Raw genomic sequence first — 26364 nt, 5'->3', positions numbered from 1 at the left:
TTTTTCTTAGGAAGTTATATTTATAACTAATTATCATCTCACCTCTAATATTCTTCTAATATTCTACTTCGCACTAAGCTCCTCAACTCCCTTGATTTTTTTATTTGAAATGGAGATAAAACTTTTCATTGAAGAAATAAAAAGAGGCTAATGCTCGGAGTACAATAAAATGAAATAAGCAAGATAAATCAAATACAACCAAAAGAAAACCCAAAGCTGGAATTGTTCAGAAAATTAACACAAATGCAAAACCAGATACAACCCAAGATTGAACAATTGGCTCTTAGAATGAAAATTCCAAACTTGTTGAAGGATGGATTTAAAGATGTCTTCGAGGAATTCTATCACAACGGTAAGCTCAACTCATGTATCAAGGAGAATTTTATTTGCTTAATTCAAAAGAAGGAGGAAGCAGTCTTGATTAAAGATTTTCGACCTATAAGCCTATCTACTATTGTTTATAAGATAATAGCTAAGGTGCTTGCCAAGACTAATAAATTCAACACAAAGTTCCTTCATAGAAGGAAGGCAAATTCTTGACCTGATTCTTATAGCAAATGAGGCTGTAGAGGAGTATAGAGTCAAAAAGAAACAAGGATAGATACTAAAACTTGATTTGGAAAAAGCCTTTGATAGAGTTGATTGGGAGTTCCTTGAAAAAATTCTCCATGAAAAAGACTTCCATCCAAAATGGATCTCATGGATTATGAGCTGTATATCCAATCCTAAATTCTCCATATTCATCAATTGAAGGCCTAGAGGAAGAATTATGGCCACAAGAGGAATTAGACAAGGAGTCCCACTCTCTCCTTTTCTTTTTCTTTTAGTCAGTGAAGTTCTTTCAGCCTTGGTTAACAGAATTCATGAAAAAGGCTTGTTTGAAGGTTTTGTGGTAGGAAAGGATAATATCCATATATCAATTCTCCAATTTGCAGATGACACCCTCTTATTTTGTAGAAATGATGATGGAATGTTAGAGATTCTCTGAAAAACTCTTGCATTATTTGAATGGTGCTCCGATTAGAAAATAAATTGGGAAAAATCAGCCATTTGTGGAATCAATATTGAAGACTCCAAGCAAGAAGCCGTGGCCTCAAGGTTAGGTTGTAAATCTTTGCAGCTGCCTTATTTGTATCTAGGTCTTCCATCGGGCAGATATCCAAAAAGAGTAGACTTTTGACAGCCGCTGATTGATAAACTTCAGAGAGTAAACTTGACAAATGGAGAAGATATAACCTCTCAAGAGGTGGTTGGGCAACTTTATGCAATTCAGTTCTTTCATATTTACCAACCTATTATATGTCTTCCTTCATGCCAGAAAAGGTTATTTCCTCTATAGAAAGAATTATGAGAAATTTATTTTGGGAAGGTCATAAAGGAGGGAAGCTAAATCATTTGGTAAAATGGGAGGTTGTCTCAAAAAAAATAGAGGATGGTGGTCTGGCTCTAGGAGGCTTAAAAAGAAGAAATTTGGCACTTCTAGCCAAATGGGGGTGGCGATTTATCCAAGAGAAATCCTCTCTGTGGACACAAGTTATAAAGAGTATCCATGGCAGAAATTTTGGTGAATGGCACACTTCTGGAAAGACAATTTGCAGTCTTCATAGCCCTTGGATCAACATCTCAAAAATTTGGTTGAAAGTAAAAGCTTTGGCTGTCTTCAAACTGGGAAATGGAAGCAGAATAGCTTTCTGGCATGACACTTGGACTGGTAACACTCCCCTCAAATTTAGTTTTCCCTCTTTATTCAGATTTGCTTCCAACCAAAATGGATCTATTTTGGATCATTGGGATTCTCAAAACCTTTCATGGTCTCTACCCTTTAGAAGGCTCTTAAAAGAAGAAGAAATACCAGATTTTCAGAATTTTCTCTTCTTGATTTCCAACATAAAGCCTTCAAACAGACCTGACTCTCGAACTTGGTCTTTAGAAGCAAGTGGTTCATTCATGGTAAAATCTTTGTCTAACCATCTTGCTTTGGCCTCACCTCTTGACATTCACCTAATAAAAGCCCTATGGAAGACCAATAGCCCTCGAAGAGTGAATATTACGGTTTGGGTCATGCTTTTTGGAGCCCTAAACAGCACCTCAGTTTTACAACACAAGCTGTCCTCCCATTTTCTTTCTCCTAATCAGTGTGTTTTATGTAAATCAGCAGGAGAAGAGTTACAACACTTGTTCTTTGACTGCTCTTTCGCCAGAAATTGTTGGTTAGTCCTCTTTAAAACCTTCAACATCAGCTGGGCTTTCGACAATATTTTTAGAAATAATGTACAGCAGCTGCTCACGGGTCCTATCCTCAAAAAAGCCCCAAATCTGATTTGGTGCAATGCAGTAAAAGCACTATTAGTTGAAATTTGGTTCGAAAGAAATCAAAGAATCTTTTAAGATAGAGATCACACTTGGTTCTCCCGATACGAGGCTGCTAAACTTAATGCTTCTCAATGGTGTTCTCTTTCTAAGCATTTTGCAGCGTACTCCCTTCAAGACTTATGTTTAAACTGGTAAGCATTCATCCTCCCGGATTGATTATGTTTTAAAGAGAAGGGCCACTACTCTCCAACCTTGAAGACTTAAGTAGTTTAGACTTATTTTCTTGTTTTTCCTTTTGTTCTGTATTATGTTTCTCAAAAGAGGACGGTTTTTCTTTGTATTCAATCCTCTTGTAAGTTCTCTCTTTTCCGTTTTGTTTGAGTTATATGGATGTGATGAGGACCTTAAGAGGATGTCAACCTAGTTGAGATGCCCGGGTGCGTCTCCTGATTCCGTGTCTTGTATCGTTCCCTTTAAGTACACATCTCTTGTACTTTCTTTTTATGCATTAATAAAAAGTATGGTTTCCTTTTTTAAAAAAAGGAATGAAATTTCCAAACATCATTGAGACTGAAGCTTGACTTGAATAATTGGAGAACCAATGAACCATAACAACTTAGAACCAGACGAAACCAAATAGAAAAAGGCACCAAAAACTTGGAGAGGGGATCTTAGTTGAATGTTGGCTCTGAAGATGGAAATGATGATACTTTCCCCAAATGATTGACGCTGATTATCCTTTGCTGGTGTTTGCAGCACTTTTTTATCTGATCCATCTTCCAGCACATTCACAAAAGGAAAAATCCAGCCAACTATGACAACTTGAAGACAAAGCCACCCTGAAATTTTAGGCCTACAATAACCTGCTTCTAAAATCAGTAAACCATGACTTCATAGCTTCTTTAGAATTCTGATGAAGGGCCAAAGAAACATCAAGCTTCTAATAATAGAGGGCAGAGGGCTGGAATAAATCTGGAAAGCCTTGAAACTCTCCACTAGACCAAGTATAATTGTCATCGTATAAAGACTTCAACAACCACTAGTTTTATTTCATCCCAAAAGACCTACGCACCTTCTGATTTTTTTTTCCACAAAAGATTCCACAAAAGGCTAGCTGAAAACTCAAAAGTTCCATCATGTTCAAGTAAAAAGAATGACGAAATCCTCCCTTTTAGACTTCTGAATAATAATTGAACAGGAATCATGATTTAATAAGCTTCTTTATACACCTCTTTTTTGAAAAGTCACCAAAATTGCTGGAAACCCTTGAAATAATTTCATGTTGCTGATCAGAAAAAAGAACTCTCACTTCACCTGATGAAGAACTTGAGGATATTTAACCCAATTGGATTCCAAAAATTTCCACAATTGATTTGAGGCTGGAAGGTATTTGAGGAGGCAAAGGAGTAAAACTTACTTGATTAGGCTGAATGGTGGATCTTTCTATAGAATTTTGGAACAAACTTTTCATAACTTCTCCATACTGACCATTTTTTTAATTTTTTTTTTTTTAAAATTTCTAAGGATACAATGTTTATAACCAATTATCATTACACCCTTACTAATATTCTACTGATATTCTCAATAAATCCCTATTGGTACTTTACATACTCCTTCCATGAGTGCTTCCTTGTTGACGCATGACTCCATGGCTAGCAAATATTGTGTTTGGGCCTTGAGAAATGTTGTTGGGCATGGGATCATATCAAACCAGTTCATCTTTAGAAATGTGATGGAGTTGGGCTGCAGTTTACATGATTGTAGTCTATAATCTGGAATCTATCGATGCAATGTTCTTTCCTACTGTATTCATCTTCTTAAATGTATTCATATTTATTTCTCAATTATAGTTCTTCCCCTTTTATATTGATCTTCTATTTTCAGATTATTTCTTGCTACTGGGATCACAGAATCTGTCTCTTCACATGCTTGTGCCTTCGCCCTCCGTAAAATTTGTGAAGATGCAACTGCCGTAATATTTGAACTGCCAAATTTGGAAATTTTGATTTGGATCGGAGAGGTAATATTCTCTGTGATTATTGTGACTAGTCAGCTAAATTTGAAGGAAAATGAATATTGTGAAATTTTTAGAGACTGATGTTATAGATGAAACTAAGAGCTAAATCCAGCACACAATAATGTTTGATGTTGTAATAAATGTTTCTCATTAAATGTAATATGTAAATTTAGAAACGCTATTGGCCTTTAGACGAAATGAAAATAATATAAATTTATGTAAATTTGTTGTTTTGTCTTGTTTGCTTTGACTAGATTCATGTTATTACTTGTCATGTTTGTGTAATGATCTCTTGGACCAAGTCTAACTAGCCTTTGGTTTCCTAGAGTCTGGAGAAGTTGCATTTACCTTTGGAGGACGAGGAAGAAGTAGTGAGTGCTGTAAGTTTGATTCTTGGTTCGGTTCCTAATAAAGAACTGAAGAGTAACTTGTTGGCTAGATTGCTTTCATCAAGCTATGAAGCAATTGAGAAACTAGTAAGTTTCTACATATAACTAGTTTGATGTTATTTTTTTTCTCATTTCTTGCTTTATTGGTGTGTTTGGAGGTTTCTTTCAGCACAAATGAATGTTTCACTTAACAATAGACATCTTGCAACTAATGAATAATAGAGAAATTGGAATTCAAAAGGGAAATTTGAAAATCTAGTTTGGCAAATAGTCTACTCGGGCTTAAGATTGGAAAATGACCACATCGCCGCCTGTCCACCTTCGTATGCCTCCGTCCATTTTTCCGGCCGTCCTCTGCTGACCGTCTGGCCACCAGCCTCCGTCCGTCGGTCCTCCTGGCCGACAGACCTTTCGGCTTCTCTTTCTTGAAACTCTAGCTGTTCATCTTCGACCACTTTGCTTTTCATATATCTTCTTCATCATCTCTTTTTTCCCTTGATTCTTTCCCCAACCTTACCCAACCAGTCGTTGCCTTCTCCATTCTTCCCACCACCAGTCTTCGTCGTTGGTTCCGTCTGTCGATCTCCTTCTCTGTCTTTCCTCCACTCTTTTGCCTTTTCTTTCTCCTCTCTTCGCTTTCCGCTCTCCTGTCCCTATCTCTGTCCTTCCTCAAATCTCTAGTTCCAACCACCCTATTACCTTCATCTCTTCATCCTAGCCCAGGTCGCTAGTTCCAGCTAGTAGCTTTGATTTCCCTTCATTCATGGAAGTGAAAAGTTGCAATGTGAATTGGATCCCTTATTGCATATGGAATGAAGCTGGTTTGTTTCTAGTAGAAGATGTGGAGGCAAGTAAGTTCCTAATTATTTCTAAGTCTCGGCTAAGTTGGTTTGTGGAGAATATTATTGAACTACTTTAGGGCTTTGTTTCTCGTTTCTTTGAGAAAAATGGACGTGATGACTATGGAGCAACAAGTTTGTCTAAGTTCTACGATTCCTCGGGTTGGATTATGCGATGTGTTGTTTAGCCATTAAGTAGGGGTAGGTTTTTCATTCATGTTCCGTCGGGCTGGTTGGCATTCTTTTGTTGATATGCTATTTGATTTTCAGCGCCTATACGATACATCTTTAAAGTCGTCTTTTCGAAGTTTGGAGTCGAGTCTTCCTGAAATACCGATCATGAGAAATAGTCATGGGGCAGACGTGTTGACAAGAATTGTTTTTCAGAGCCTTGCCACTACAATGAAGAAACAGAGTATGGTTCCTGTTAGCTGTTCACGACCCCTTTATTTGTCACCCAAAAAACAGAGCAAGAATCAATATTGGGTTCAAAAGAGTCTTGATGTTTTTAAAGAAGATTATACTAAATTATGGATAGTTACGAGACTAAGTTCAACGACTGGGTTGAGATTTTTGAAACTTTAAAATTGTACTTCCAATTAGATGTCATTGTTAATCCACTGTTTGTGGAAAATGCTTTGATTAAATTAGATCAAGTAGACTTGGAGGAATTAATTGAGAGCCCAAGCAAATAGCAAGAAATTGGCTCGTTCCACCTGAAATTTGAAAAATGGAATAAGCTCATGCACAGTTAGCCGTTGTATACAAGAGGTTATGGAAGTTGGATTACGATAAGAAACCTTCCTTTAGATCATTGGAGTAAACAAACGTTCGAAGCCCTTGGAGCTTATTTTGGTGGATTGGAAAGTATTGCTTTAGAAACATTGAATTTTCTTAACGTCTTGAAAGCTAGAATTCAAGTTAAGAAAAATCTTCGTGGTTTTATCCCTTCGACTGTAAAGATTACAGATGAAACATGTGGAAAGATTTATTTGAATTTCGGTGATATTGTATCAATCGATCTGCCAAGTAAGATCAAAGGTGCTTTATTTGTTAAAGATTTGATTAATCCAATTGATATTGTTCGCTTGTCTCAAGTTATGAAAGATGAAGAAGTGGATTTCATTCTCTAAACTCTGAATTCAATTTTCTTTTACCTGCTCGAATACTTCCAAACTTTTCAAGATGTCCTTTAGTTTGCAAATTAAAGAATGGGTACTTGTCAAATACCTTGGCTTCTTGTTAGAAACTTTCCCAGGTCAACGATTCCGGTTCCTCTCCACACAGGAAGGAGTTTTCAAACAAGAAGGAGATGAACTTAGTAAAGGATAAGGTGGAGTTAGATTCTCTATGGAGAGAAAAAGTGGACGGCCGTGAGTTTTCAAAGAAATCCAAGAAGCATTCTCACCTGTGGAAGCCTTTACCTATTTTATTTGAAAAAAGACATCCTTTTCCAACTTGTGGACAACATTAGCCAACTCAGATTTGCTCGAGGAATGTTGTGTCAAGGTTCAAATCCCTGGTATTTTCCTCGACAGGTCAGCTAAATCTACACCCAAGTTTAGTTCCTTTACTTACTCAGATTTTAAGATCCCTGGCTCAAACATACACTTTGTGAGAGGTTTCCCTAGCTTGCCACCTAGTATCTCTCAATCCAGCAAGCATGACTCAAATGGAGATTCAATTGCAACTGCCAGTGTTGAAGATTTAGAAAGATAAAAATAGAGGAGATTCTAGATGAGGAAGAAATTTTTGATGTCTCTGGCACACTACCTTTTTCAGACAGAGGAAGAATAGTTGATTGACAAGGCTAAAGACCCATTTTTTCATTCCTATTGATGAGAAGGAAATTCCTTAACATCTTGATTTCTTTAGTTGAAGATTGTGGTATTAAGTTTTGTTGAGCACTAGTTTTAAAATTCTGTGGTAACAAAGTTTGGTTCTTTGATTCGTCCTTGTTGAAGACTCTTTTGTGGAACACATGAGGGCTTGGTGACATTTTTATTGCTTGGCGCTTTATTGAGTATGATGGAGTTGCTTCCGAGCTTGTTCATTCTCCAAATAAAAGCATTGCTATTTGAATTTTGGTTTGAAAGAATCAAAGAGTTTTCCTTGACAAATCAACTTTTTGGATGGTTCGGTTGATATAGCAAGACTGATCTTTTAATCCTTTTACGCCATGCCCAAGACTTCTGCTGACTTCTCGGTCCAAGACTTAATCTTATTTTGGAGGCATTTATACAGCTAGCTTACTAGCTTTTGTTCTCATATTGAATCATTATGTATTAGCTATTTACTTTGTTCCTTGTATTTTCTAGATGTATTTATTTTTAGATCCTTGTTGCTCTCGGGATTTTTTGTTTTGCTTTTGGATGGGTTCATTTAGTACTCATATCTAAGTTTTCTTAGATATGATGTGGGCGCTATGGGTGTCAACACAGTTGAGATGCCTGGGTGCGCCTCCTAATCCTTTGGTCTTTTGGTCTTTTCACTCTTTGTATTATCCTCTTGTACTTTGAGCACTAGTCTCATTTCATTGCATTAATGAAGAGGCTCGTTTCCATTTTAGAAAAAAAAAAAGACATCTTGCAACTGTCAAAAGGAACCAATGCATCCTTCACAACAAGTCACTTCCTAGTTTTGTTTGTTATAAGATTGGTCAAGTCAAAGGTTCAACATGGGGTTCTCTTTCTGAACACTTTGCTGTTTACTCCATCCAAGATATTTTTCTAATTTGGAATGTTTATATTGCTTCTTAGATTATTTAAATCTCTACTTAGTCTTGTTGTAGCCTTTATTGGCAAGTTTGAATTCCATTTTTGTTTCATTCATTATTTCAATGAAAAGTCTTAGTTTTGTTTCAAAAAAAAAACAAAAAAAACAATGCCCATTAGGAAGCATTAATTCTAACCAACTCCCAAACTTCCTCAGTCAACCTCTCTAAAGTTTCTATTATTCCTCTCCCTTCAAATGTCCCACAGATAGCATAAAACTGTACCATTCTTATCAGTTTTGGGGCACTATTTTGGAGGCTTTTGGTTGGTCTTTCCCTTTCGCCAACAACGCTTTTCATCTCCTTGCCTCTATCTTGGTCATCCTTTTCATGGTATTAAAAAGGTTCTTTCGTTTATTTAATTGCTTCAAGGTTAGCTGGATTTTCGATAATGATTTTAAGGCAAATGTGCTTCAACTCTTGATTGGTCCAAAATTGAAGAAGTCAAGATTACTTTGGGTCAATGCAGTCAAAGTTTTGTTATCAGAATTACGGTTTGAAAGGAACCAAAGAGTGTTTCATGACAAAGCATCTCTTAGCTCCTTCAAATTTGATACCGCTCATCTCAATGCCTCTTCTTGGTGCTCCATCGCAAAAGAATTAAAAAATTTCTCCATTCAAGACATCAGTCTCAATTGGAATGCCTTCATTTTTCCGCTTTCATGATTTTGTAATTGCTTAGTTTTTTTGGCCATAGGGAAAAAGGTTCTTTTGGCTTGCCCCCAGTTGTGCATTTTTCTGGACTCTTTGGGGTGCTAGGAATAGTCTTCTCTTCATGGAGGTTTCTTACACTTTTGATCATTTTATGGAACTTGTACTCCCTTACTACCTCTTTCTGGTGTAAGAATAACCATCCTTTTGCAGTTTATAGTTTTTCTTAAAGTTGTATTACTTTTTCTGGAAATTTGCAAGCTTGGAAGCTGCAATGTAGTAGTTGGTTTGTTGATGCACTGAGTGAGGTATTAGGCCAAATCCATGGCCAAACGAGGGAAGGCCATCTAGATGAGAGAAGATTCTCCAAGAACACAATGTTCAATATTAAAATGATATTCAAAAGCTTTCTATTACAACCCTAAAATAGTTATTTATAGTCTTACAAGAAAATAAGACAATTGACTAATTAATTCTAAAATACTAGGGTTTTTAATTTTTTTTAACAGCGTAAGCCTCAAGTGTAGCGAATTCTAAAATACTAATTAAACATTAATTAATCTAAATTAACAACTAACCTATATATTAACTAAAAGATAATAATTTTCCTGTAATTCTCCTCATTATTTGTTTTGTCGGTTTTCTCTAATTTCATAAGTTTCGTTTTTCTCGTTCATTCAAGATATCTTGCTCCCACTCAATTGTGGTTTGAGGCTCTCACATTTGGTCTTCAAGGATTTTTTCCTTGATTGCTCGCTGGTCTTTAGTTGGCATTGGATTTAATGTCTTTGTGATCTTTAGCTATGGGTTTCTTTTCCGGTGTTGGTATGTTAGGTTTTAAGTGTTTGCCTCTTTTAGAGTTTTCTTTTCATTGTAAATTGTGTACTTTTGTTTTTCTCCTGCTTCTCCTATTATAGTGGAATGATCTCCTACATCTGAAACTCCTATTTACTGCATTGCTTCCTCTTCTGAAAGTCATTTTCACCATTCTTGCACCTCTAACTTCAACAGGATCTTCTGCATCTTTATTAAGATCTCTTAAAGGTTATTGTATCTTTGAGCATTTGTCTTTTCATTTTTCAGCGAAAAGTTCTATTTCCTTTTTTCCAAAAACGAAGAATTAGTGAAAAAACACAGCTCTTAAATGAAGACAACCAAAAAGTCTTCTCGAAAAAGGAAATGCCTTAAAAACTTTAACTTAATGCTTCACTTCTCTGGCATAGTGATGCAACCTTGAACAAATAGAATTTTAATAAACGATGGGAATAAGAACAAAAGCTTCAATTTCATTCACAATGTTGAAAACTGAACCTATCTTGAAACCTCCATATCTTTTGATAACCTCTGGATGAGAGGATACTTCAGAATCCCAATTTTCAATCTTTAAATGATAACCTCCTTTGATTTTCCGCTTACTGTCAAAGTGAATTTCATATCCAGCTTTAGAAAACTTCAGCAGTTCCTTATCCTTAAAAAAAGGGTTGACTGTAATGGCTTCTCCAAAATATTGCTCCAAAGACGCATGATTTTCCAGCCAGGAGTTATGAGCACACAATCTAGAGATGACATAAATCTCACCAAAACCTACTGCAACGAATTCTCTTTTTGCTGACCCATACTGAAGATGGAACCTAATTTTTACAAAGAAGAGACGAGGTAGGGTGAACAATAGTCTTGTTTGAACAAAAAATTCTTCTTCACTATTTCAGCATAACTTCTACTTGTATTCCTATGACCTATTTCTAAAATCGAACCATCTCCTTTCATCAATTGCTTTGAAGGCTCCTGCAGTGTTGATTCTTTTTTTCTCTTGCAAAAATGAAATGTCTCTTATAATTTCCAAAAAGCAAGCCATCCTCTCTTGTTTGGACCAATTGGAACATGCAGCTGCTTCCTTTCTCCCGTGGGCAGCCAAACAGTGCATTAAAATATCCATCCATGTTGAGAGCGCAAGTACCAGAGGAGTCCCTAGCTTTCTTAAGAAACTTTGACCTTACCGGAAAATGCATCAAGTCTACCAAAAACTTCTCAAACCATTATGTATGCGAGAAAGAGAGATTACTTGATTAAAAGTCGCATCATTCATATAATCACATCATTCATACAATTTTTTACTTCCATGGTGAAAACCAACAAAGGAGAAAACTCCAGAGACACAATCTTAAGACAAGACACTACTAAAATTCAATGAAATCGTTTCTCTTTTCTTTAAAAAAAATTATAAAGAAAAAAAAATTGTCCCAAAATTCAGAAGATTCATGATAAAAATACTGAACACAAATTCTTGAAAAGTTAGGGAAGAAAAGAAAACACCAGAGTTACGTGGAAAACCCTAGACCAGGGAGAAAAAACCATGATAAGAGTTTTTTATTTTTAATTCAGATACACAGTACACAATACAGGAACAAGTATAAATAACCAAACAATGAGAAACCCTAGACTGATAAAAGACAAAAATGCCCTTAGGGCTAAAATATAATTTCAACACTCCCCCTCAAGTTGGGGCGTAGATGTCAATGAGACCCAACTTGCTAACATAGGTGTCAAAAGTCTGTCTGGGTAACCCTTTGGTGAGAACATCCGCAACTTATTGGCTGGACGGAACATAAGGAATGCAAATGCTACCGTTATCCAATTTTTCTTTGATGAAGTGTCGGTCAATCTCAACGTGTTTGGTTCTGTCATGTTGAACTGGATTGTGTGCAATATTAATGGCAGCCTTGTTATCGCAGTAAAGTCTCATCGGGTCATGACTTTCTTGATGTAGATCTACCAGAACCTTCTTCAACTAAATCTCTTCGCATATACCCAAGCTTATAGCCCTGTATTCGGCTTCGGCACTGCTTCTAGCCACGACGCCATGCTTCTTACTTCTCCAGGTAACTAAGTTTCCCCACACAAAGGTACAGTATCCTGAGGTAGACTTCTTATCTGTAACAGAACCGGCCCAGTCAAAATCTGTGTAGGCCTCGATACACCTTTTATCATGCTTTCTGAAAACCAAACCCTTTCTAGGAGAAGACTTCAGATACCTCAGGATCCGTGTGACTGCCTCCATGTGTCTTTCACACGGAGCTTGCATGAACTGACTGACCAAGCTAACTACATGTGATACATCAGGTCTGGTATGTGACATATATATTAGTTTCCCCACAAGCCGTTGATATCTCTCTTTGTTTACAGGAACATCATCTGCTGACTTTATTAGATTGAGGTTGGCTTCTACAGGTGTATCTACAGGTTTACACCCTGTCATTCCAGTCTCTTTCAACAAATCGAGTGTGTATTTCCTCTGAGACACTGAGATCCCTTCTACTGATCTTGCTACCTCCATTCCAAGAAAATATCTCAAGGTACCGAGATCTTTTATCTTAAACTCACTGCCATTCGTCGTTTCAACCTGTCAATTTCTACTGAGTCATCTCCTGATAGTATAATATCATCAACATAGACAATCAATACTGCTATTTTTCTTGGTGCTGACTTCTTAGTGAACAAGGTGTGATCTGAATGCCCTTGAACAAGCCCTTGAGATTTAATATAGGTGGTGAATCGATCGAACCAAGCTCTAGGGGACTGCTTCAGTCCGTACAAGGATTTTTTTTTAATTTGTCCACCTGATTGCCAAACCGGGCTTCAAAACCTGGAGGTGAGTTCATATAAACCTCTTTTTCCAGTTCACCATTCAGGAATACATTTTTCACATCCAACTAATGGAGAGACCAATCTTGATTAACAGCCATAGAAAGGAGGACACGAATAGTGTTAAGTTTTGCCACAGGTGAGAAGGTTTCTGAGTAATCCACTCCATATGTCTGAGTGAATCCTTTTGCAACCAATCTCGCCTTATATCTGTCGAGAGTTTCTTCTGACTTGTATTTGACAGTAAACACCCACTTGCACCATACGGTTTTGTGACCTCTCGGAAGACTAACTAGATTCCATGTTTTGTTAGTCTCAAGGGCCCGCATTTCCTCCATAATTGCACCTCGCCATTCAGGACATGGCCCGGAATTATCACATTATCCAGGCTGGTGGTGAACGCTCTAAATCTCGTAGACAGGTTACTATAAGATAAGAAGCTTGTCATAAAGTGTTTGGTGCACGACCTAGTACCTTTTCGAAGAGCTATCGGCAAATCCAAGGTAGCATCAACCTCAATCTCATCGGTCTTGTCAACCTGTTGATCTGTACCCAACTGTTGTTCATTTTCAGTCCCCTGAGCACCACTGGGCGCTTCATTATTGCCATCATCCCTGACTTCACTGTCATCATCTCTGACTTCGCCTAAGTCCCCTATATCACCTTCAACATACTCATTGTCATTATGACTAGGGGTACCTTGAACCTGAGCCGGTTCCGGTTCTGACTCTTGAACACCTTCCGATGGAGCAACAGGGGAAACAATTTCGGGAACTATTTCCTTTCGGAGATGCTTCCTATAGTAGGTTATCCAAGGCACTTATTTTGTAGGAAGGATAGGTTCATCTGTTTCTGTTTCAGGGATAGGTTTGGGAAACAAGTTTAAGGGAACAGAGTAGGTGGAAGTGTTAGCCTCTTCACTCGAAGTTTCCCCCTGAAGAGGACTAACAGGAAAGAAGGGCTTGTCCTCTAGAAATGTGACATCCATGGTGACAAAATACTTTTGAGAGGAAGGCTGAAAGCACTTGTAGCCTCGTTGATTGAGCGGATACCCAACAAAGACGCATTTTTGGGCCTTAGGAGCAAATTTACTTTGGTGAGGACCATGATTATGGACGAACACGGTGCACCCAAAAACTCTAAGAGGAACATCAGGGAAAAGGCGAGTGGACGAGATGGATTCTTTAAAATGTTCTAAGGGGATTTGGAATTTGAACACACGGGAGGGCATCTGATTTATGAGATGAGCTACAGTAAGAACAACATCCCCCCATAGATACGAGGGTAAGGATGCAAGTATCATGAAGGATCGGGTTACTTCAATGAGGTGGCGATTTTTCCGTTCGGCTACCCCATTCTGCTGAGGTGTATAAGCAAAGGAATTTTGGTGGACAATTCCTTTAGAGTTTAAGAACTCAGAAGGGTCTGATTAACAAATTCACGCCCATTGTCACTTCGAAGAATGGTGATTTTAGTATTGAACTGGGTTTCAACGGTAGTGTAAAATTGTTGAAAGATCGTCGTCACTTCAGACTTGTCTATAAGAAGAAACACCTATGTAAGATGAGTGTGATCATCGATGAAGGTAACGAACCACCGTTTACCTGATACCGTTGGGACATTCGAAGGGTCCCAAACGTCACTATGTATCAGGTGGAAGGGCCGGGAAGGTTTGTAAGGTTGTGAGGTAAAAGACGCCCTAGGCTGCTTAGCACGGATACAAATATCACACGACAAAGATGACAAATTCACATTACGAAATAAATGGGGAAATAGATATTTCATATAATGAAAATTTGGATGTCTAAGACGAAAATGCCATAATAAGAAATCAGTTTCAGAAATAGTAAGAGAAGATAGTAAACAAGTGCTAGATAAACTCCTAAACAAAGCATCATCAGAAAGAAAATAGAGCCCCCTATTGTGCCGGGCAGTGCCAATCATCTTCCCCGAGCTCAGGTCCTGAAACAAAACATTATCTGGTGAGAACACAACTTTGCAGTTCAAATCTCTGGTTAACTTACTGATTGATAGCAAATTATACGATATTTTGGGCACATGTAAGATATTATCCAAAATCAGTCCTTGAAGTGGGGATAAGTGGCCCTTTTCTGCAACGGGGGCAAATGACCCATCTGCAATTCTTATTCTCTCATTTTTAGCACTTGGATAATAGGAGAGAAATTGGTCAGATGATCCAGTTAGATGGTCCGTTGCTCCGGAATCAAGATCCAGGATTCATTTCCCTCAGCAAAGAAACTAAAGGAATGGGGAGTACTTGACTGTGCAATATTGCCGATTCCGACCGTACCTGGATCCACCTGGCTCGTCCCTGGAGGGGCACCATCAACAGCTTCACTAACGAAGGCGCGACTGGACATAGATTTGTCGTTTGGAGGACACTGCTTGCCATTTGGAGGTCGGCCATGTAATTTCCAGCATTGATCTTTCGTATGTCATGGTTTCTTGCAATGCTCACAAATTGGAGGGTTTTTTCCATTCTGTTTGTCATTTTCTGAACTCGATGACTTGACTCCAAACGCAACAGAGTCCAGGATATTAGGCGTTGTACCATTCATAACGCTGGTTCGATCTTCTTCCAATCTGACCTCTGAGCAAACTTCCATCAGGGACGACATTGGTCTTTGTCCCAAAATTCGGCTCTAAACACCATCAAACTTCGAGTTTAAGCCAGCCAGGAAATCATAAACACGGTCAGCCTCCTCAATTTTCGAATACTGAACCCCGTCAACTGGACAATTCCAAACTATTTCCCGACATAGATCCATCTCTTGCCACAACAGTGATAGTTTATTGAAATAGGATGTTACATCGAGTGTCCATTGCTTGCATTCATGCACCTGTTTTCTCAAGGTATAAAGACGTGAAGCATTCTGCCTCTTCGAATAAAGTTTTTGGACAGCTTCCCAGATATCCCGAGCAGAAACTGAGTAAAGAAGAGGCTTCCCGATCTGAGGCTCCATACTATTTATTAAAATTGAGCGAAAGAGAGAATCCTCCCCCTTTCAAATCCGTTCCTGAGGATCCCCAGGGTTTGGTCTGGGTATTTCCCCTGTTAGATACCCAAACTTGTGCCGCCCCTCAAGAACCATCCTCACAGATTGTGACCAAGAAAAGTAATTCAGTCCATTAAGTTTTTCGGCAATAGAAATTCCTGCAAAATTGCCTACAGACCTAGACATAATGTTTGTGAAAGGTAGAGTAGGGTAAGTAGTTACCGGAGTTCTGAACATAACGGAACCCCTGGGTATGTATCTGGTAAAAAATCTATTCATGGATTGGTCGAAGATCGAACGGCTGCCCCAAGTGTAGAAATTTGCTGCTGAAGGTTCGCCAGTTGCTGTTGAACACTAACAGTCCCACCATGAATCGTTGTAAGTTGTTTCTGTCCATAGACCCCTGAAGATATCGTTTCTATCGGTGTGGGAAAACCAATGGGAGGAGCTGGCTGACCAGAGGGCAAATAGTGGGAGACAATTTGCTATAAGGGGTTTAGTTGGATTGGGTTCGGTTGGACCGGGTTCGAGCGGTGTTGTGGGTTCTGGTAGACCGACAGATCGGGCGTAGTCTGAAGGTTTGGAGGACACGAGGAGTTCTGGACTGGGTGAAGACCACTGAGATCCGGAGGGTAGGAAGGGCTGGGTACCGCCGGAAGGGAAAAAACCAGAGGAAGGGACGACGACTGACCTGGAAGATTTACGCCGGCGGGATCTGAAGCGGGATCGGGGCGGCGATCTGGAAAAAACGGCGGCTGGAACACAGAGGACGTCGAAGCCTCGGCGGATCTGGGCTGGACTTGCGGCGAAAGGTCGATTCTCGACGGTAGCGGCGACAGTGTGGTTGAAGTTGTCGATGACAGCAGCAGGGGTCCTCCGACGGCAGTGATGGTTGGATCTATTAGGGCTGGTTGGATCTGAATTGGTCCAAGTAATGACCGTAGATATTGGTCGACGGTAGCCCTAATTTCAGTACTGTTAGAATTTTCTCTTGGAGTTCCATCCCCTACTAGAGTCGATGACTGAATCTCTTCTATTCCAGCGACGTTCTCATCACCATGCTCTGATACCATCTTGAAAAGTTAGGGAAGAAAAGAAAACACCAGAGTTATGTGGAAAACCCTAGACCAGGGAGAAAAAACCACGATAAGAGTTTTTTATTTTTAATTCAGATACACAGTATACAATATAGGAACAAATATAATAACCAAACAATGAAAAACCCTAGACTGATAAAAGACAAAAACGCCCTTAGGGCTAAAATATAATTTCAACACAAATAACTAGCAAAGTTGTATTTCTCATTTTTAAGTTGCCAATGTCTAAACCTTCATTTTGTTAAGAGTTTGATACCTCCTTCCAATTGGCAAGATGTTTGACTTTACGGGCACTGTTGCCTTCCCATCTTCTTGTCTATCTTCGAGCAAAATCTTCTGAGCATACATAAATGCTAAAAAACATTATTTTTTCTCTTATTAATCTTAGGAGGAAAGGGTTTCTTAAATAGAAGAAATACCCAATTACAAATAAAGAAAGAATAAAATAATTACAAATAAGGAAAGAATAAAATACAACAAATATAATACAATAAGTACAATATAAAATTTCACAATAAAAGAAATAATCAACACTCCCTCTCAAGCTGGTTTCATTCATAGCCAGCTTGTCAATCAACTTGTTGAATTGCCACTTTGGAAGACCTTTGGTTAACACACCTGCGATTTGCTCTGCTGTCGGGAGAAAGGGAATGCATATTATTCCTGCATCGATCTTTTCCTTTATGAAGTGTTTATCAACTTCAATTTGTTTGATCCTATCATGAAGGATTGGATTGTGAGCAATGGAAATTGCTGACTTGTTATCATAATAGATTCGTATGGGCATTGTCTGAGAGAAATTCAATTCTTTCAATAGTCTTATCCATATGCCCTGACAAATACCATGGGCTAATGCCCTAAATTCTGCTTCAACACTATTTTTTGCAACCACACTTTGTTTTTTACTTCGCCAAGTAACCAGATTTCCTCCAACAAAAGAGCACTACCCCGAAGTAGATCTTCTATCAATCGTGCTTCCTGCCCAATCAGCATCAGTGTAAACCTCAATGTTTAGGTGGTCATGCTTCGTGAATAATATACCTTTTACTGGAGTACCTTTCAAATATCTCAAAATTCTATAAACTACTTCAAAGTGAATTGACTCGGGAGCATGCATGAACTGACTTACTACACTAACTACGAGAGCAATGTCAAGACGTGTGTGAGAGAGGTATATGAGTCTCCCTACAAGCCTCTGGTACTTTTCCTTTTCTTTTACTTCTTTTTTAGTTGCAGCAACCAATTTTAAATTTTGCTCAATAGGAGTTTCTGGTATCTTGCAACCAAGTAAACCTGTCTCATTCAGTAGGTCAAGAATATACTTCCTCTGGTTGACAAGAATGCCATTTTTAGATCTGGCAAACTCCATTCCTAGGAAATACTTTAAGGTTTCCAGGTCCTTGATTTGAAAATCATTAGTAAGGTTTTTCTTCAAGATATTTAGTCCTGTCTCATCATTACCTGTAAGAATGATACGACCAACATACATTATCAAAACGACCAACTTACCAATTCCAGTATGTTTATAGAACATAATATGATCAGTATGACTTTGATTGAATCCATAGCTTGTGACTGCCTTTCCAAACCGTTCAAACCATGCTCTGGGAGATTTTTTAAGTCCATATAATGATTTCTTTAACTTTAACACTTTGTTAATCCCGAGATCCACCTCAAAACCAGGTGGCAAGTCCATTAAAACCTCTTCTTCAAGATCCCCATTGAGAAAGACATTCTTCACATCAAGTTGATAAAGAGGCCAATCAAAATTAACTGCCACAGATAACAAGATTCTAATAAAATTAATTTTAGCTACTAGAGCAAATGTTTCTTGATAATCAATGCCATAGGTCTGAGTGAACCCCTTGACAACTAATCTGGCCTTGTACCTTTCAATACTACCATCAGCTTTACATTTTACGGTGAACACCCATTTGCATCCCACCGTCTTCTTATCTTTTGGTAATTCGACTATGTCCCATGTTCAATTTTGTTTCAGTGCATTGAACTCTTCCATCACTGCTAATTTCCAATTAAGAAGATTCATGATAAAAATACTGAACCCAAATAACTAGAAAAGTTGTATTTCTCATTTTTAAGTTGCCAATGTCTAAACCTTCATTTTGTTAAGAGTTTGATACCTCCTTCCATTTGGCAAGATGTTTGACTTTACAGGCACTGTTGCCTTCCCATCTTCTTGTCTATCTTCGAGCAAAATCTTCTGAGCATACATAAATACTAAAAAAATATTATTTTTTCTCTTATTAATCTTAGGAGGAAAGGGTTTCTTAAATAGAAGAAATACCCAATTACAAATAAGGAAAGAATAAAATACAACAAATATAATACAATAAGTACAATATAAAATTTCACAATAAAGAAAATAATCAACAATAAAAAAGACAGAAAAAATGGAAATCATGTTTTTTTTAGGGGGAAAAAAGAAAGGAAAGAAAGCTTTTCATTAAGCAAAAGCTTCTCTTTATGTTAAAGAGTTTAGACCAATAAGTCTAACCACATCGATGTACAAAATAATCCCCAAAGATCTTGCCAACGGGATGAAGAAGGTAATGCCAAGTCTCATTTCTAATACAGGAAGTGCTTTCATAGGTGGAAGACAAATCCTAGAACTGGTTCTCATAACTAATAATGAAGCTGTTGAATACTACCGTGCCAAGAAAAAGAAAGGTTGGATTGTTAAATTGGACGCAGAGAAAGCCTTTGACCAAGTCGATTGGAGCTTTCTTGAAAGAATTCTCATCCTTATGGGATTTCAATCAAAATGGGTAGAACGGATTAACGGCTGTATTCACAATCCAAAATTTTCAATTTACATGAACGCAAGGCCTAGAGGTTGTATTCTTGCCTCAAGAGGAATTCACAAAGGTGGCTTTATCACCCTTTTTATTTCTCATTATTAGTGAAGTCCTTTGTGCCTTTATTTCTTGAATACATGGAACTAGAATGTTTGAAGGTTTCTTGGTTGGAAAAGATAAAGTTTATTTATCAATTTTGCAATTTGCTGACGACACTCTCCTATTTTGCAAGCATGACGATGCTATGTTGGACATCCTTATTCAAACAATTGGGTTTGCTGAGTGGTGCTTGGGAAAAAGGTAAATTGGGATAAGTCAGCACTTTATGGTGTTAATATTGATGAAGATAACTTGATTTCTGCCTCTTCTCGACTGAATTGTAAAGTTGGAAAACTGCCATTCACTTATTTGGGTTTACCTCTCGGTGGATGTCCTAAACAACAATCTTTTTGGCAACGAATTATAGACAAAGTGCTATGAAGCTTGACATATGGAAGCGGAATAATTTGTCTAGAGGGGGCCGGTTAACACTTTGTAATGCAGTCTTGGAAAATCTACCCACGTACTATATGTCTATTTTTCAAAGGCCTTGCTCAGTGATTTCACAGTAAGAAAGGATTATGTGTAATTTTTTTCTGGGAAGGACAGAAAGGGAGCAAACTAAACCACCTGGTGAAATGGGAGATAGCCTCGAAAGCCTTGCAGGATGGAGGTCTCGAATTGGGTAATCTAGAAAATAGGAATTGGGTGCGGTTGTTAAAATGCAATTGGAAGTTTTTAAAAGAACCAGAATCTCTTTTGTGCAAAATGGTGAAAAGCATTCATGGTGTTGATCCTCATCATTGGCACACTTCTGGAAAGTTAGGTTTGAGTTTGCAAACTCCATGGATTAGCATATCAAAGATTTGGAGTAAATTTGAGTCACTTGTTTTTAAACTTGGAAATGGATGGAGTATTTTCTTTTTGCTTGATTTGTGTTGCACTGATCTTCCATTAAAAATGAGTTTTCCTTCACTTCTTCATTTTGCTTCACTACCAAAGGGTAGTATATATGATCATTGGTATTCGGACTTGTTCATGGGACTTGCTATATTGGAGGCAGCCAAAAGAGGAGGAGTTTTCAGAAGTTCAGCAACTATTGAGTTGCTTAGAAGGCAAAAGACTATCTCAAGCACCTGATTCTAGGCTTTGGTCATTGGACTCCTCTGGAAAGTATTCAGTTACATTTTTGTCAAAGATTGCTTCATCTCCTCTTGATAAAGAGATTTTTCAAGCTCTATGGAAATCTAAGAGCCCTAAATGAATTAATATTCTGATTTGGATAAAGAACACCATAAAAAATGGGAATGTTGTATGTTAAGAATTGATTTACAAAGGATGAGTCTACCTCCTCTTGATAAAAATTTCCATCTTTATACTTTCTTACCATATGGAGGTGCTCCCAGGTGCTTGCCTATGGCGAGGACAAGGCAAGAGAAGGCCTTATTGCCTTGCAAGTACTAAGGGTGATAACGTTAATAAGGCACTCGCCTTTTGCATCTTTTAGTTGCCTTGAACCTATGTTCAAGATGAACAGCCGCTTGCCTTCATGAGGACAAACACTTCTTCAATTCTTTGACTAAGGAGAAGAATTGAAGATTGGATGTTCTTGAGCTAGTGGTCCACTTAAATCATTAAAATTGTAGGATAATTTCCCGTTCTTATGAATTTTGTGCAATCATTAGTAAATTAAAAGAAGCGTATTTCATTTTTCAGGTTGATGAAGATAATGTACCATCTCTGAGACAAAATCCAGCTACTTACACGAAAATCTTAACCTCTGCTGTGAGGGGCCTGTATAGGTATCATGATTAAATAATTTGTTGTAAGTTGGGGCTTTACTTTTTATATTGTTTTGCATGTGCTTAAGAGTTATTTTTGTATCTATGTTTATGGCTGTATTTATCGTTTCCGTATATGTCTAGACTGGGAGTAGACTTTTGGCACATTTGATTGTCAGTTTCCTGGTATAAACCCATTTCTTGTTATAGTGGTTACTTAAATTTAAAGCTGCAAAACTCATTTTTTGTCATTAATGTCTGAATTTATTGGGAACTGAAATTAGGTGGCATCAATTCGAAATTAAAACTTATACATGATGGACAAGCCGAGATAGAACATATGGAGTTTAATTTATCTAATACTTCACTGTCATAATGGCTAATTTTAGGACAAAAGTCGACATATTTAGATTCTTCCCCGCATTTAGGTGTGTTGTAGATCTTATATTAGTATAATTGTATTATTGTACATATCTTAGACATATTGTCCTTTATTGTCTTTTTATTTTCTTTTACTAGGGCTACCATTGCACACTAGGAATAGATTATTACTATTCTCTCAAACCTCTTGTTTTTAACAAGGTGCAAGTTGTAGCAACCCAAATTTAAAGACCAAAAACATGTTTTCTGATTTTATATTAGAATAATTGTATCATTGTAAATATCTTTAGAGATTTTATTATTTTTTTTTAATGGAAACAAGCCTCTTCATTGAAATAATGGAATGAGACTAATACTTAAAATACAATAATGGAGACGAAACAGAAATAACCAACAAGAGTTGAAATCAAGTACAATGCAAACACTTAGCAATAGAACACAGGCTAACTAAAGAAGAAGAACAAACAAAGCACTACATCTTTAACAATGACTTGAATTGAATTGTCTATAAAAAATTGGAAAGAGAGCACCAAAGGAAGGAATTGACTGGAGCGTTTCAAAACGGCCTAATCAATGAAGTGATGCGTCATAAAAGTGCGTTGAATCCTTTCAAACCTTCAACACTTAAAAGTTTCGGCTAAGATCAAAGGGAACTAAATTTCAACTTGAACCAAGAACGATAGATATTATCCAAGCATTTCAAGGACTTCTTTCCACTTTTCACTTCCTTTCATTCTCAAAAACAGCAAACCAAGACTTTACAGCATCTTGCATCCTTTTAAGTTTAGCAACAATAATAAAACCAACCCATCCTTGAGCTCTAATAATAGTAATCGGTTCACAGTTCACACAACCAATTTCACTGCATCTTGGATAACCTTCTGGAGCTTAGTAAAAATTGGAGATGGATTTTTCTCGAGAATTGTTTTTTGGAAATAAGGGGCTTTGTCGATAGTTTATAGTCCCAAGGGTATTTTAGTATTTTACTTTACCCTAGGTTTATTTCCTTATTTGTTTTGGGGCTTGCTAGAGTCTATAAATATGACTTCTATTGTAACTTTCATTGTGTGTTAAAAATAATAAAAGAGACTCTCTATTGTGGTTTTTCTCTTTGTTCTTCTAGGGTTTTTCATGTAAACCTAGTGTTCTCTATTTTCTATTTTTTAACATGGTATCAGAGTATGGTGACAAAACCCTAGCCGCCATCGGCAAAAACCAATCGGTGCAAGATAATCTTAGTTTTGCACCAGCCTCACTACTATCGATACTACTGCCATCGTCGATACCATCGTTGTTACTACTGTCCAAGCTGCAGTTAATCAGTACCTCCGGTCCTTGCATATCCGTCTAACTCTAACGCCACCACAACTCTTTGATGGAAACCCTAGCGCCACCCCCCTTTTTCACAATGTCGCCGGTGTTCCTCCTTTGTTGCCAAGAGTTTCCGTTACCTATCCTTCCAAATTCACTGCTAGTAGCTGAAATCTACACCTTGGAGTCGAGATTGGTGAGTCGTTCGCCTACCAGAGGTAAATCCCCTGTTGTGGCAACGTTGGGAATCCCTGGCTCCTTTCCCTTTCAACGACAAACAACCTATTTGCAGCCGCTGGGCCTTCCTCATCATGAGCCATCTAGTTATGAACATCAAGGTTTGATTGGTTTATCTCCAGTAATGGTTCAACAACAGTTGGTTAATCTTCAAGCAAGTTTTCAGAAAAAAATCGCTGCTTTTCGAGCAGCCCTAGGTGTTTTCACAAACTTAAATTCTAGTACAGTGAATTCTAACATTCTTTCCGGTCCATCGATGTATCCAGAGAATCCGGTAACCTTTTTCTCTGCTTTAATTGCTGCAAACTATTTATCTGGATCTATGAGAAATTCCATAGGGTTAATTGTAGGAGAAAAGTTGAATGGTCAGAATTATTTCTCCTAGTCTCAGTCCAGTAAAATGACTCTTGAGGGGTGTCACAAGTTTGGGTATCTAACTGGTGAGATACCAAGACCTAGGCCAGTGGATTCTCAGGAGCGCATTTGGAAATGAGAAGACGCCCTGCTTCGATTGCTGTTGATTAATAGTATGGAACCTCAGATAGGGAAATCGTTGTTGTATGCTGCGACTACTTGAGATATCTGGGATGCAGTTCAGAAATTATATTCTAAGAGGCAGAATGCATCTCGTCTTTACACTATGCGTAAACAGGCTCACGAGTGCAAACAGGGGATGATGGATGTCACTTCATACTTTAACAAATTGTCCTTAATCTATCAGGAGATGGACATTTGTCGTGGAATCATCTGGGATTGCCCTTGTGGAGGTGTTCAGTATTCCAAGATTGAGGAAGTCAATCGTGTCTATGATTTCCTAACTGGTTTGAACTCCAAGTTTGATGCTGTGAAAGGCCGTATACTAGGACAGAGGCCTATACCTTCTCTAGTGGAAGTGTGTTCTGAGGTTCGTCTAGAGGAAGATAGAGTCTGTGCTATGGACATCATGACTATATTTGCTACTGATTCTACTGCTTTCAGTACAAAATTATCTGGTTCTGATAGTGACAAGCAAAATGGGAAACAGACCTCGGTGTGTGAACATTGCAAGAAACCCTAGCATACGAAAGATCAGTATCAGAAGTTACATGGTAAATCACTAAATGGCAGAAGACGTCCTCCAAGCCTGGTCGGGCTCTTATGAGTGAATCTGCGATTGGCCCCCAATCACAACCTCAGGTGAATTGCCAAAGTGACCCGGTGTCTCTTCCCTTGAGGTTATTGCTCAATCAGATACCTCTCAATCCTTAAGTCTCCTCAGCATAAATAGTAAGAAACCATGGACACTTGATTCAGGGGCTACAAATCATTTGACTGGATCTTCTAATAATTTTCTATCATATCTTTCGAGTGCTGGTAATGAAAAGATTCGGATTGCAAATGAGTTCCTTGCTCCTATTGTGGACAATGGTCATATTTCTCCTTTTGATGGTTTAACTTTACAGAATGTGTTGCATGTATCTAAATATCTTGCAATTTACTATCTATTAGTAAGATAACTGGAGATTTGAATTGTCAAGTTGCTTTCTCACTAGATAATGTTTTATTTTAGGACTTGAGCTCAAGGAAGACAATTGGCACTGCCCGGCACAATAGGGGACTCTATGTCCTTGATGATGATGCTTTCTCTAGGAACTGTTATAGGACTAGTTTGTTGTCTTCTTATTTTTCAACTTCAGAAAAAAATTGTATGTTGTGGCATTTTCACCTTGGTCATCCAAATTTCAAATATATGAAATATTTATTTCCTCATTTATTCAATAAAGTTGATGTCTCTTCTCTATTTTGTGATGTATGCATTCGTGCAGAAAAGCATAGGATCACCTTTCCATCTCAACCTTACAAACCTTCTCAGCCCTTCACCCTTATTCATAGTGATGTTTGGGGTACCTTGAGTATTACCACCTCTTCGGAGAAACGGTGGTTTATGACCTTTATTGATGATCATACCTATCTTACATGGGTTTTTCTCCTTATTGATAAATCTGAGGTTTCATCGGTATTTCAACAATTTTACACTGCTGTTGAGACTTAGTTCAACACCAAAATTGCTATTCTTTGTAGTGATAATGGTCATGAGTTCCTTAATAATACTCTTCGTGATTCTCTGTCTTCTAAAGGCATTATCCATCAAAGCTCATGTGTGTATACACCTCAACAGAATGGGGTGGCTGAAAAGGAAGAATCGTCACCTTCTTGAGGTTGCACGATCTCTCATGTTGTTTACTTCACTTCCATCTTACTTATGGGGGGATGCAGTTTTGACAACAGCTATCTTATTAATCGAATGTCTTCCCGTGTCTTCCAACTCCAAACCCCTCTTGAATGCCTCAAGGAGTCATACCCTACCATGCAGCTTATTCCTGATGTTCCCTTTTCGAGTTTTTGGGTGCGCTGCCTTTGTCCATAGTCATGGGCCTAACCAAACTAAGTTTATCCCCCATGCTTAGAAATGTGTCTTCGTTGGGTATCCCCTTCACTAGCAAGGTTATAAATGTTTCCACCCTTCTTCCCGGAAATATTTCATCTTTAGGGGGAGAGTACTAGTGAAGAGACTAACTGGTCCACATCTTCAATCTCTACTAACCTTCCTGAACTCCTTCCTAAACCTATCCTGAGTGCCCATGACACCGTTCTACCCACTAAACAAGTCCCTTGGATAACCTACTATAGAAAGAATTTCAAAAAGGAAATGGTGTCCCCTACTATTCCACCAGCTCCGGTTCATGAATCTAAACCAAGAGGGTTGCAAGTAGTGATGAGTAGTGATGAGACTTATATGTTAGTTCCAGAGAATAACAGGGTTGCAAGTAGTGATGAGACCTAACCAAACTAAGTTTATCCCCCATGCTTAGAAATGTGTCTTCGTTGGGTATCCCCTTCACTAGCAAGGTTATAAATGTTTCCACCCTTCTTCCCGGAAATATTTCATCTTTAGGAGGAGAGTATTAGTGAAGAGACTAACTGGTCCACATCTTCAATCTCTACTAACCTTCCTGAACTCCTTCCTAAACCTATCCTGAGTGCCCATGACACCATTCTACCCACTAAACAAGTCCCTTGG

General features: G+C 38.1%; 1 protein-coding gene and 1 non-coding gene across 3 annotated transcripts in view; both read left to right on the top strand.

Annotated features, from left to right (window-relative positions):
- LOC120080791 (ARM repeat superfamily protein) overlaps nt 1-26364 on the top strand; it is a 105236-nt gene that overhangs the window by 45957 nt on the left and 32915 nt on the right. For both annotated transcript variants that reach the window (XM_039035423.2, XM_039035431.2), the window contains exons 16-18: nt 4198-4333; nt 4657-4806; nt 21310-21395. In XM_039035423.2, coding sequence (XP_038891351.1) covers nt 4198-4333; nt 4657-4806; nt 21310-21395 — 372 coding nt within the window. The remainder of the gene's footprint in view (nt 1-4197; nt 4334-4656; nt 4807-21309; nt 21396-26364) is intronic.
- Nucleotides 3008-3089, top strand: LOC120070426 (small nucleolar RNA Z103). The gene has a single exon (XR_005479919.1). It is a non-coding gene; the product is annotated as a small nucleolar RNA Z103 (small nucleolar RNA).

The sequence above is a fragment of the Benincasa hispida genome, chromosome 1 (genome assembly GCF_027475165.1).
Source record: "Benincasa hispida cultivar pf3 chromosome 1, pf3_genome.v1.1, whole genome shotgun sequence".
Lineage (NCBI taxonomy): Eukaryota > Viridiplantae > Streptophyta > Magnoliopsida > Cucurbitales > Cucurbitaceae > Benincasa > Benincasa hispida.
This window is presented reverse-complemented; position numbering and strand designations above follow the sequence as displayed.